We start from the raw sequence: 11,074 nt of genomic DNA, 5'->3' as shown, positions 1-11,074 counted from the left end.
TGGTCATGAGGAATATGCTGTCATTGCCGATGTGTCTGAGTCCTACTGTGTTGCCATCTTTATCAAAGAGCCAGCTTTGTCTCGGCTTTGGTGTTGGGGAGGAACAGAAGAGGGTTGTCCCTAGATAAAAAGGCTGTTGAATGCAATGAGTGAGGATGAAGGATGCATGTTCCTTTCAAATGAGGGGACTTGAAAGTGACTCCAGGTCACCACAAACTTAATTAGTTTGAAAGTGGTGGTAAGAACAAAGACCCCCAAGGGAGATTCCTCAGGCTGGGAGCAAAACCGGTTGCTCTCAAGAAACACTTTGAAGTTTGCTTGAAGCCTGCTACCCGTGGACAGATTGTGGGAGAGACGCCATCACTGCTCAGGCTTCTTGGGTGTTTGTTCAGATCACAATCTGGAGACATTTGCCGGTGATACACGAACCCGTTTGTCTCTGAGCTGTTCACCTTCTCGCCTGCTGAGGGAGAGCCCGGTATAAGTATCAGAGATACTGGAGACCTTTTTGTGTTTTCCAAGGTGCAGTATGCAGGACACGCTAGCTGTAGTCTTCTTCGCAGGGCTCTTGCATGCTCCCGTCTTTGCCAGTAAGTTCCTTTTTCCTTCTCATTGCCTTTGGTGCTGCTTTGGCCTCTTGCGTAGGAGAGAAAAGGGCTTGTGTGGGTGTGCGGTGTGAGGCTGTGCGCAGGCTTCATTCCTATCTGACGCTTCTTTATGGGCACGGTGTATGCTTTCTACGGTGTTTCACTGTGAGCAGCAGGGAGGATTGTCTGCACTCAGCAAGTAATTCGGGGTTTGCCTTGGAGGAAGCTGCTGTGCAGAAATCTTTGGGGAGTTCGGTTCCCGTGAGCTGCTTTGTGCTGTGTGAGATTACTCCTCTTATCCGAGCTCACATTGCAGTAACATGGAAGTAGGAGAGAGCAGGAGACTGTTGTCCTAAGAAAAAGTGCTGCTAAACACAGCATTTTCTTGGAGTAATTAAATAGATAGGGTGTTTAGCCCAACTAGGCAAGTCTGAGAGGTCAAATAGGTCATGTCCATTCATAACTCTAAATCTCTTCCTTATGCTGAAGCCATTTGTTTCAGGACGGCAGGTGGCTGGAGACTTGCGCTCGGTGCCTCCTCCCAGCTCAAGCAGGAGAGGTGGTGAATTCTAACTGGTGTAATGCTGGGCTTGGTGGTTTGTGACTGCAGGTGCCGGAGTCATTGGCAGAGAGGATGAGCAAGGGAACCTGTTTGCAGAGAGGGGCTGCTGCAGGAGGCAGAGCCATTTCCTCCACGTTGGGCATGGTGAGTTCCCCCTTCACCTGCAAGAAACCTGGATCCGTTAAGCTTCTCTGCTCAGACCCCGCCCATCATCCCTCGGATGTTTCTTTATGTTGAAATTATCCTAGTGACTTTTCCCTCAGGGGAATAAGGACAGAAATATGCTGGGGACTCATTGCCCAGATATTCCAATGCTTAAAGCGTGTTTTCTAGAATAGGAGCTGATGAGTAGCCTGGCCTCTAGGTCTGTTCATCTGCACAAAGGAGGCTTCATTTTCTATGCCAGTGTGCTGCAACGTGGTTGAATTCTGTGCTTGCCTCTGTGTGGTACTGCATAAGTTCAGGGTTACTGCAGACTTTTACTTCCCAGGTTTAATGTTGGAAGGGCTATCGACGAGACAGGGTGTCCTGACTTTACTGTGCAGGGCAAATAGCTCAATTTGTTCGTCAGAAAAAAGTCTGTGGCCTTCAGTAGTCGTCTTTGGTCCTAGTTCCCCTTGCAGTGGCAGTAAGGCTACATAAAATGAGCTTCAGCTGATTTTAGCACAGATACGTGACAAGGACTTTAAACTGCACAGCCAGAAGTCTGAGGTTTCTTTAGGTTTTTTGCAGTGCATGAGCGCAGTAATTGTACAAATTTAGCCTTTAGTATTTGCAAAATATCAGCTTATGTGAACAGTAGGAATTATAAAATGATCATATCCAAATTAAGAACTGTCACAAGCAGTAAGAGCTTGTCATCTCCAGAGGAAACAACTTTAGAAGAGTAAATAATGTTGAAAATAATAAGAATAGTAATAGATAGTGATAATAAACATGGCCTGTATCGCTACAGGGACGGGAGAGCAGGGCTTAACAGTGTCTTCAGCTGGGGAAGTGTCCTTTGCAAAGTGACCAGAAGTCTGTGCCCTTGCTGTGGGTGAGGAGCATCCACAGGGATCACTGCCAGGGAATGACAAATGCACTGCAAATTGCTGTCTGACTTACTGCTCACACGCTTCCCTGAGCAAAGAAATCCTCAGGCAGCTAGCAGCAGCTATAATCCAAGTGTGAGTTTAAAATCTCCCTACATGTTTCCTGATGTTGTGCAGCATGGTGATGGTGGCTGTCTCTGGCACTGACACTGAAGATCAGTTTTTAGATCAATGCAAAATTAAAGTTTTGTGGCACACACTGGGTCTGCAACTCCAGCAGGTTAAAGCAAATGAATTACAGTGGTGTTGAACTACTCAGTGGACACTTTTAAGGCCAGTTTTCTTCCCTATTATAGGATGAAATGAGGATTTACATCAATCAATCCTTTGTGGACAGCACTACTGGGGAAAAATAGCTCATTTTAGAAGGATTTCCAGAAGAAACGACCATTAGCCAATAACTGCTGTTACTTTGCAAACTCAAAATACAGCAGAGTAAATTGATCTAAACCTGGATGCCGTGGTCCCATGCCTCCCCTATTCTCACATCCATTCCCACCTTCATAGCCTCTGCCTGTACTGCTAGCGTGGCAATGTGACGGGTTTTGGGAGCTGTGAAATTGGGATTTGGGGGGTGTGAGGGGGCACATTTGTTTTCAGCTCAAGCAGCTCCACGGACAGGTTCATCGGGCTCTAGGCAGGCAGAGCTGGGTTTCTCTTCCTGCCCTGAATCTGCTGGGTGCTCAGGCTTGGTCAGTATGTTCAAGGGCTGCAGTTCAGCGACAGCTGAGCATTTGCATTTTCCCTTTGCTAATCAACGTATTCATCTATTCTCACCCCATTCTTCATGAGTTCACTAAAGAAAATAAAACCTACTGTTTCCTAGGGAATTTTTAATTGCATTCTTTTTATTCTGTAGTGCACTTAACAATCTGTTGTGAAATGGTTTACTTCTGGTCTGCAAACACAGCAGACCCATCTGCAGTGTGAGTGACGGGCTTTTTCTGTGGGATTTCCACAGGTGCTCAGGCTGAAGGAATCTCTCTCCCAGGGCAGACTTCCCATGTCTTTTTGTTCAGTGTTTGTGTCGTACTCGGCCTTGGTTTGAGCTTGGGTCTCCCAAGCATCACGCAAATAGCGAGGAGGAATCCTTTTGTCAATCTTGTGTTTCACAGATGTCTCTGGCAGCCCTGTCAGCGTGGACGTTGGAAAGTGCCGGTCCAGCTGCCTGTCCCAGCGGATCAGCTCCCCCCACCCCGGCCTCCTGGGGCTCTCCAGACACTCTTCTATGCTTGATTTCCTTAGAAGCAAGAAGATGAGAAAAGTGTGTTTCTGTCATCCCTGTGGCAGGAGTGGTTGGGTCTGGGTGAAGGTCATACACTGATGCCTGGGGCTGTGATTTTATGCATGTTTTAAAATACCCGGTTTTGGCTTCTGCATTGCAGAAAACCCGCCACTGATCCTCTTGCCCTCCCTTAACCAGCAAGCAGTGCATTATGGAGGGTAGATACATGGAAATTATCCGGCAATGCTGGAAACCTCATGGCAGAGGAAGAGCCAGAGTTCAGCTGAAGGGCTCTCACAGCACCTACCCAGCTGCTCCAGGCAGCACCCAGGCGTAGTTCTGTCCTCCCCCAGCCCAGCAGCAAGAGCAACTCTTGCAGCCACATCTGCTGTCTGTGAGAGCTGGTGTCCTATATGTAGAAGCGTCTGAGGCCTTTTTCTGCCTGGTTGAGCAAAACTGGCAGGACCTGTGATTTCATGATGAATACGTGGCCTTTGAGGTGCCTATGTCATTCCCTTACCGCATGCAACGTGTCACTCCTAGGAGGGACTAGAAGGAGCCTGTGCATTTGGGGACACAGCTACGCACAGGCTGCAATGCTGTCCTTATCCCAGGAGAGCTGACATTGCCTAAAGTCCCATCTCCACCAGGATAACTAACCCTGGAGTGGGAATGAAAACAAGCTCTGCAGGGTGCTGCACGTGTGTGTCCTGTGAATGTTCACCTGCAGGGCTGTAACTGTGAAAAATCTTGTTCCCACTTGTCCTGCTGTTTTCACCACTGTGGTACTGCTGGTGCAACATCTTCCAGGCAGGCAGATCCACATTCATTCCCCAGAGCTGCCGTCTTGCTAACCCTCCAGATCAGGAGCCTGGGGTGAAATGCGGACTGCTTTAGCCAGTAGAGTTCAGCTGATTGTAGCGGGGTTTTGGGGAATGAACAGTTTTGATATTGATGTATCACTGGGAAGGGCAGCAACATGGCAACGCGGTGCTGCCATGTAGGGAGAAGGGAGTAAAGCTGAGCCTGTTCTAGGTCAGAACATGTTTTTATCAGGGAGCTGGTACTGGAAGTTGTTCTCCATGACATGTTTTTGCCGGTGTATGTGCCATTTGCCCTGTTCTGTGCAGCTGCAGGTCAGGCGCCCTGACTCGCTGCCGTGGCTGGGAGCCCCGCGTTCCTGCCCCGCGGGTTCCTGCTGCGAGCCTGCCCGTCTGCATGTGGAGCAGCTCCTGCTCTTCGAAGGCGTTCGGGAGGTGGAGGTGGTCGACGGCTGTCACTGCGGCACGTGTCCTGAGGAATGTCTCCGTCTCCCGGCTCTGAAAACCTTCTTTCCGGACTCTCCCTGGGAGGTCACGATTGACGTGGGGAAATGCTCTGACCAAACCTATAGTGCAGGTATGGAAAGGATGGAGAGCTCCCCTCTGTCCAGGAATACAGGGGTGAGCTCTTCTGCGTGACCAACACCGATGTCAGAGCTCGGAGCGTGATCTAACAGTGCTCCAGTCTGCTATGCAAACCCTCTTTGCCTTAGGTGGGAATGGGATTGTATTTCATATGTCAGGGTTTGGGTTTTCTTTTCCTTTCTAATGCTGGGCCCTTACAGCACAGGTCTGCAGGTGAAATGGTAATTCTCTGCCCCTGTGCATGCTGTGAGGATGGAAATAAAACCACCTTGTGTTAACAGGGAAGTGTCCTCTAACCAGAGGTCATAGAATCAAAGTAACCCAGGCTGGGAGGGACCTCGGGGGTCTCTGCTCCAACCTGAAAGCAAGGAAAAACAACCTGATGATAAAAGCTCCACTGAAAACAGGCCCCTTAGCAACCACTAAAAAATGGAGTTTCCTTTCTGATGGTCTGAAATGCCCTTTCATCGCAGCACCGGTGAACTATGCTGATGTTTCAAAAATCACTCAGAAGTGGAAACTCCAAACTAAATTGTTCCAGATGGGAACGATCCCTTCCACTGGGATAAAGCTGAACTGGTGAGTTGTCTTGTGAGTTCACACATAAAATAACCTGAGAGTCACATCAGTGAAGATGAACTGATCTGTTTTTATCGGAATGGAAATTCGTGTTGAAATGATTTTCCACAACTGCTTGATAAAATCGGTTCTCCTGGAATTTCTTGATGTCATTTTATTGGCATTTCTCTATCTAGAACCATCTCGTTAAAACCTTCCCGGCAGCTCCTGTGCCACGGCTGCACAACAGCCGCTAGAGAGGGACAGAGACCAATGCGAGCCCTAACCAGAGCTTGGAAAGCAGCGGAGGGGCCTGAGCTAGAGGGGCTGGGGAAGCCAACTGGGTGGGGGAGAAAACAAAACCCCAAGGGGCTCTGCTTGTGGATGTGTCCCCCATCCTCTGAGAGCTGGAAGGAGGCTCCGCACACAGGCATCAATGCCCCTGCAGCTTGTGTAATCCGCCTGCAAGACATGGCAAGTGGAAAAGAAAATTAGGCAGTGTGAAGTGCTTTTTTCCAGAGGTGGGAGAATCAGCATTTACTTCCCAGACGTGTGACTGGGAGGTGCTGGACGATGCTGTTGTCCCCCGGGGTGGCTAATGGACGGTGGCTCATTCAGTGATAATGGCCCAGGGCTGAAAAATGTGGGCTCGCCCCCAGTTTTGCCTCTGCCCTAGGGCAGGTCTCGGCACTTTCCTTCTGGATTTTCCCCTGTAAAGTCAGGCTGACACTTTCAGTGTCATGTTAAAGACTGGTAACGTCAGAGGAGCTGAGGGGGGGTTGGCAGTGGCTGGAGAAGGATGTTCAGATCTTACCTAGAAATACTGGCTTCCAGAAATCAATTGTCATTTTGTGTCTCCATCTGATGGCATCCCAGAGAGATCTGCTTTCAGAAAATGCTTTTCCCTCCACTGAAAACAGGGCCCCACCTCGGAACAAAGAAATCTCCAGCTGCTGATAAAGTAGCTGGGAGGTGGCAGGAAACTCTCACAACCATCTTAAAGCCAGGAACCAAACACAAACCCTGAAGGACCCGCACCCAAGGACTGGCACAGGGCAAGACTAGGTCAGATTTAGAGCCAAAACCCAAGACTGACTTAGCCATGAACTTAGCCATCCTTCTTCCCCTCCTCTAGCTCATGCAATGGAGATTTTAATCCTAATGTACTTGGTGAGGGAGACAAAAAGTGGGAGATGTAGCAGATAAACTGTTTCTTTCTACGCAGAGCATACGTTCAAACTGAGCCAGGGAGGACAGTCTGTGCCTGTTTCCTTCCAACTGGACGTGAGTTACTGCTGGAGGAGCCTCTGTCTCTCCTCTCCAGCTGCTGAGCCCCTGCCCGGGCCAGCTGGGACCTGCCGCTGAGGCAGCGTGTCCTGGCCTGGAGGTGACAAGGCAGCAAAGATGCAGGGTTTTGGCATGTCCACCCAAAGCCCTGCTCTCTGCCTGCCTTCCTTAGCAAGCAGACTAGGTATTTCAAATCCGAACATAACTTTTTTTTTGCCCTGGGAGTTTTTCATTGAATTCAAGTTTGAATAGGGAAAGAAGAGGCAAAGCAGGACTCGGTCCTGCGCTCCCAGAACAGGGGCCATCCCCTGCCTTCCCTTTCCTCCACTCTTGTACCAGCCTTCCTCTGTCCCGCGATGCTGGTAGGGTAATAACTCGTGCTGACGTGGGGAGATGCTGCCTCCATCACCCCAGCCCTGGCCGGCTCGTCTGCTTGCATGGAGAGCTGAGACCCCAGCCCAAAGGAAATCCTTTGGAGGTGCCTGAGGAAGTATATGTCCAGGACAGCCGGTGACACTGGCTCCAGAGGCCAGCCGGTGACACTGGCTCGAGCATCCAAGAAGCCCATGCAGGGCACATCCCCCTGGCAAATCCAGAGAGAAACGCTGAATGAGTAAATGTTAAATAACATTCCCCAGCTCTCTGGTATGAGAGCATGTCTCTGGAAGAAGCACTTCCATGAATATTTAATGTTCAAAGACCTTTTTTCTCAAAGATAATGTGTAATAGCTCAGGCTGTCTCCCCAGAGATGGGGCTTGCACAGGGTCAGGTGCAGGATTCACAATTTGCACCCAGAATAACCTCTCTTTGCCCTGTGGTCTGAAACTGAGGTGGAGGAACAAAACCTGTTGCTAGGGCCCTGAGCTGGTGAAGGGATGAGCCCCAAACTCTCAGCTGGGGACCCTCACACAGAAAGCAGCACTTTCCACGCTGGGTGCTGGATGCGGGAGCCTGACAGTGCGTCTGTGCGGTACGGCAGACCCCCAGTGAAGATGCTGCAGCCGTAGTGGCCTCAGGTGCAGCCCCAGATTAAATTTCCTTTTTGTTTCCTTGCAGATGGACTTTTCTGCATGCCCACAAAGTTCAACACTGCTCTAGTCAAAAACCCACAAGGTGGGGAGCTGGTTCAGACGCTGGAGAACTGTGAAATGAAGGAAAAATGCTATCGCGTTTCCCAAGTGGAATATTATTATGAAATTGTGCACAGCTCTGCGGGACACAAGGAGAAACGGCTCAAGGTTGGTTTCCTGAGGCTTGGCCTCCTCCTCTCTGCTCAGCTCAGTTGTGCTGCTGGGCCCACACATGGGGTTTGAACAGCTGGGTGGATGCTCTGACATGGGCAGCTGCACCCTGGTAGAGCTAAGCACAACCTGGCAACAAACCAGAGTGGTAAAAATCTCACATTTATATTATCTTATGCTATAAAATGTATTTTACTACCACTAATTTCTGTATAAATCATTGCCGTAGAGTAACAAATGGCCTTTTCTTTGGGATGAGGATTTCTCACCCCAATTAAGGGAGCAGTGAGTTTTGTTTTTTTTAAGTATTTAATCGTTAAGTATGTCTTAAGCTCAGTTCAATGGAGACTCTACTCTCTACTTCAACACGCTTTTGTGCACGGGGACCTCTGACTCAAAAACCACTGGTGTACCCCCAAAAATACTTCTTACAAGCTTTGCCTTGCTGCTGCCCTTTCTCAGGAGGGTACATTCAGCCTGAGGATGGATGGAGGGCAGGCATTGATGGGCGGCAGGTCCCCTGGGGTGTCCCCAGTGAGGTGCTGCAGGGGATTTTCATGCCTTTGTTTTGCAAATCTTTGCAGGAAATTGATGTGGGAAGGTGCTTGGGCAGCTGCTCCTCGGGGGATCACTGCTTGCTTAGGTAAGCACAGCTGCCAGGATCCGGCCGTTCTCCTTGCTGGGCACATCCGCATACATTCAGAGGCAGGTCTGAGCTGTTGCCATTCCTCTCAAGTAATGCATCTGCTGTTCCTGGGGCAGGACCTGGAAGGGGTTTTGGGTAGCGAATTTTGGATAGCACCCACAGCTCATCCTCTGGGCTGTGTCTAACCGTGTTGGGCCAAAGCTGAAGCAGAGCTGCGTTTGCCATGGTGCTACAGCAGCAAACTGCTCCGTTGCGTCAAGGGATAAAGAGGAACCTGACAACGACGATGCTGAATTCAGCCCGTTGGGCGGCTGGTTTTAGAGCTTGTGGTTCCCCCACGGTAGCAGACAGAGATGGGTCCTGACCGTGGCTTTCTCCAGCCTGGGATGTGCCATTCCTGCCCCCCTCCTGCTGGCAATGCTGTGGAGGAGGAGGAGGAGGAGGAGGAGGGGGATGCTCTGGGGCAGGGTGGGTCCAGACAGCTTTTTCAGGCCAGGGGGGCAGCACTTTGTATTGCTTGCAGACACAAAAACCTGGTGAATGCAAAGGGCAGCGAGTCAAACCACAAAGAAAGAAAGAACCCCTGCTTTGCACAGGCAGAGGGGGAGAAGACAGTTCACCAAGTTACACCAGGAGTAAGGAATAGATGCCGCTGGAAGAAAGCTACCTCCCCTCTCCCCGACCCTGGTCTGGGGCATCTCCCCTATTTTGAGGTGATGAAATGCAGGGCCCCGGGGTGTGGGAGGCCAGGGGATGTACTGGAGTTTGTCTCTAACTGCAGAGATTCGCAAGGCAGAGAGAAATGTCTGGTTTGGGCAGAAGGTGCCTCCAGCCGCTGCGCCCCTCACCGATACGACGTCCACACGTTCAGGAGCCGCCAAGACCACGTCCGCACCGTCATTGCCATCCGGCAGTGCAAGTGCAGGGGGTAGCGGGGCTGGGGAGCTGCAGGTGGGGCTCCTGCAAGACCCCCGCCAGACTGTCTGTAGTATATGTAAATGAGAGAAGGCTATTTTTCGAATAAAAGCTATTTTGAACAGCGTTTGTATAAATGAACCCTCTACAAAATGTTTTGCAGCTTGTAAAATAAACGTCATGGGCAATTTGCAGCTGCTTGGGGCTCTGCTGTGCAGCTCCATGGCCCCTCCATCTGCCCAAGCACCCCAGGAGGACACGGGGTGCAAGGAGGGATGCAGCTGTCTGGCACGGGCTGGAGGTTGCGTGGACCCAGCTGCTCCCGTTTACAAAATGTGGAGCAGGAGTCGGAGAGGAGAGGAGCAGAGGTAGGTAGGCATGCTGGGGCAGAGATGTCCCCTCTGCAGACAGCCCTGGTTATCCTGCAGGACTTGCTGCTGCTGAATAGAGGGCTTGGATAAATTATAGACACCAACTGGGCAAGTAGCCTTTGGCTTCTCTCCTGTCACATTGGCCTGGAAGTGCTTCGGCCGGGTGCCTGCGGGGCTGAGGAGCACCGCTCGGTCCCTGCTGGCAGACGGACAGATGGATGGTGCTGCCTTCGCTCCTGCACCTTCCCCTCTGTGCCAAACCTCTCGCAGAGCTGGTACCTGTGAGCCCCATTCACGGGGGTTTCCCTATTCCCTGTAAGATCTACCAGGTTGTTCCAGTCCTGCTCTTTTTTTCTGATGCACTGGCTGGTATTGTATAATGCTAATTTTTTCTGTTCAGTCACATGGCATTAAAACAAAGGGCAAACGTAAAGAGTACAAGTGCGCTGTGTCAACATGTCCACATTCACCAACCTGGTTTCTCTGTGATTAGGGAATAAGAGCAGAAGAATTGGCTTTTATCCCATTATCCAGAGTCCATAGGGTTCTTGTGATATTTTGTTAATATCAAGCATTCAGGAATTAGCAGCAAACACATTTTAAATCCCCAGGAAGCCGATTAGCTATTCTTTTTTTTTTTAAAAAAAGCTTGATTTCACTTTAGTTCCTCCTGCTGCCGGGTTCTTGCCACAGCCCAGGGCCCGGCAGCACTGCAGAAGGAAGCGTCAGCCCCTGGGGCCGCCGGTTCTCCGCTGGAAACCCAATTTGCACCGTGGTGTTGGCTTGCCGGGCTCGGCGTGGGCATTGCAGCGGGGGACGACAGCATCTGGGGGACAGGCTGCCTGGGCTGCCCCTGCTGCGTCAAGGGTCCCTGGGCACCCCACCCTGCACGTTTGATAGGGACATGGGATGGGGACACTGGCGTGACACTGACCCCCCCCATGCTCCTCACTCCCGGCAGTGGCTGTGGGGCAGCACGGGCTGCTGCGGCAGGACAGGGATGGGAAGGGGATGCCCGTCCAGCCCGCTTGGCTCTGGGGAGAGGGGCTGCATTCTTCCACACAAAGGTCCTGTTTGTGCCATCACTGCCATCATTAAAAACCAGTTAGTCTCCTATGGAGAACAAATGCAGCCCAGCCAGGGCCTTGCCGAGGCGCTGCACAGCCCCAGACCCCCCTGCA

At 50.9% G+C, this 11,074-nt stretch overlaps 2 protein-coding genes across 2 annotated transcripts in view; both read left to right on the top strand.

Moving 5' to 3' along the window:
- The first annotated feature begins 529 nt into the window (after positions 1–529).
- LOC104167192 lies at positions 530–9,539 on the top strand. Its single transcript, XM_009707378.1, has 7 exons — positions 530–590; positions 1,198–1,293; positions 3,359–3,509; positions 4,610–4,866; positions 7,777–7,958; positions 8,546–8,604; positions 9,389–9,539. Exons 1-7 carry the CDS (start codon positions 530–532, stop codon positions 9,537–9,539), a joined length of 957 nt encoding a protein of 318 aa, XP_009705680.1.
- Positions 9,540–9,797: 258 nt separating this feature from the next.
- LOC104167191 (bone morphogenetic protein 2-like) overlaps positions 9,798–11,074 on the top strand; it is an 8,390-nt gene continuing 7,113 nt past the window's right edge. Inside the window, exon 1 of the mRNA XM_009707377.1 lies at positions 9,798–9,890. Within this exon, the coding sequence (XP_009705679.1) occupies positions 9,798–9,890 (93 nt within the window). The remainder of the gene's footprint in view (positions 9,891–11,074) is intronic.

This window comes from Cariama cristata, unplaced genomic scaffold, assembly GCF_000690535.1.
Source record: "Cariama cristata isolate BGI_N322 unplaced genomic scaffold, ASM69053v1 scaffold3879, whole genome shotgun sequence".
Taxonomy (NCBI): Eukaryota; Metazoa; Chordata; class Aves; order Cariamiformes; family Cariamidae; genus Cariama; species Cariama cristata.
The sequence above is the reverse complement of the archived record's forward strand: the minus strand, read 5'-3'. Positions and strand labels throughout refer to the sequence as shown.

Excerpts from the sequence above, each read along its gene's own strand:
- LOC104167192 (XM_009707378.1), top strand. The coding sequence starts at position 530 with ATGCAGGACACGCTAGCTGTAGTCTTCTTCGCAGGGCTCTTGCATGCT. Across the intron at positions 591-1,197 it reads GCATGCTCCCGTCTTTGCCA|GTGCCGGAGTCATTGGCAGA; the intron begins GTAAGTTCCTTT and ends TTGTGACTGCAG. Across the intron at positions 3,510-4,609 it reads AGCAAGAAGATGAGAAAAGT|GCGCCCTGACTCGCTGCCGT; the intron begins GTGTTTCTGTCA and ends GCTGCAGGTCAG.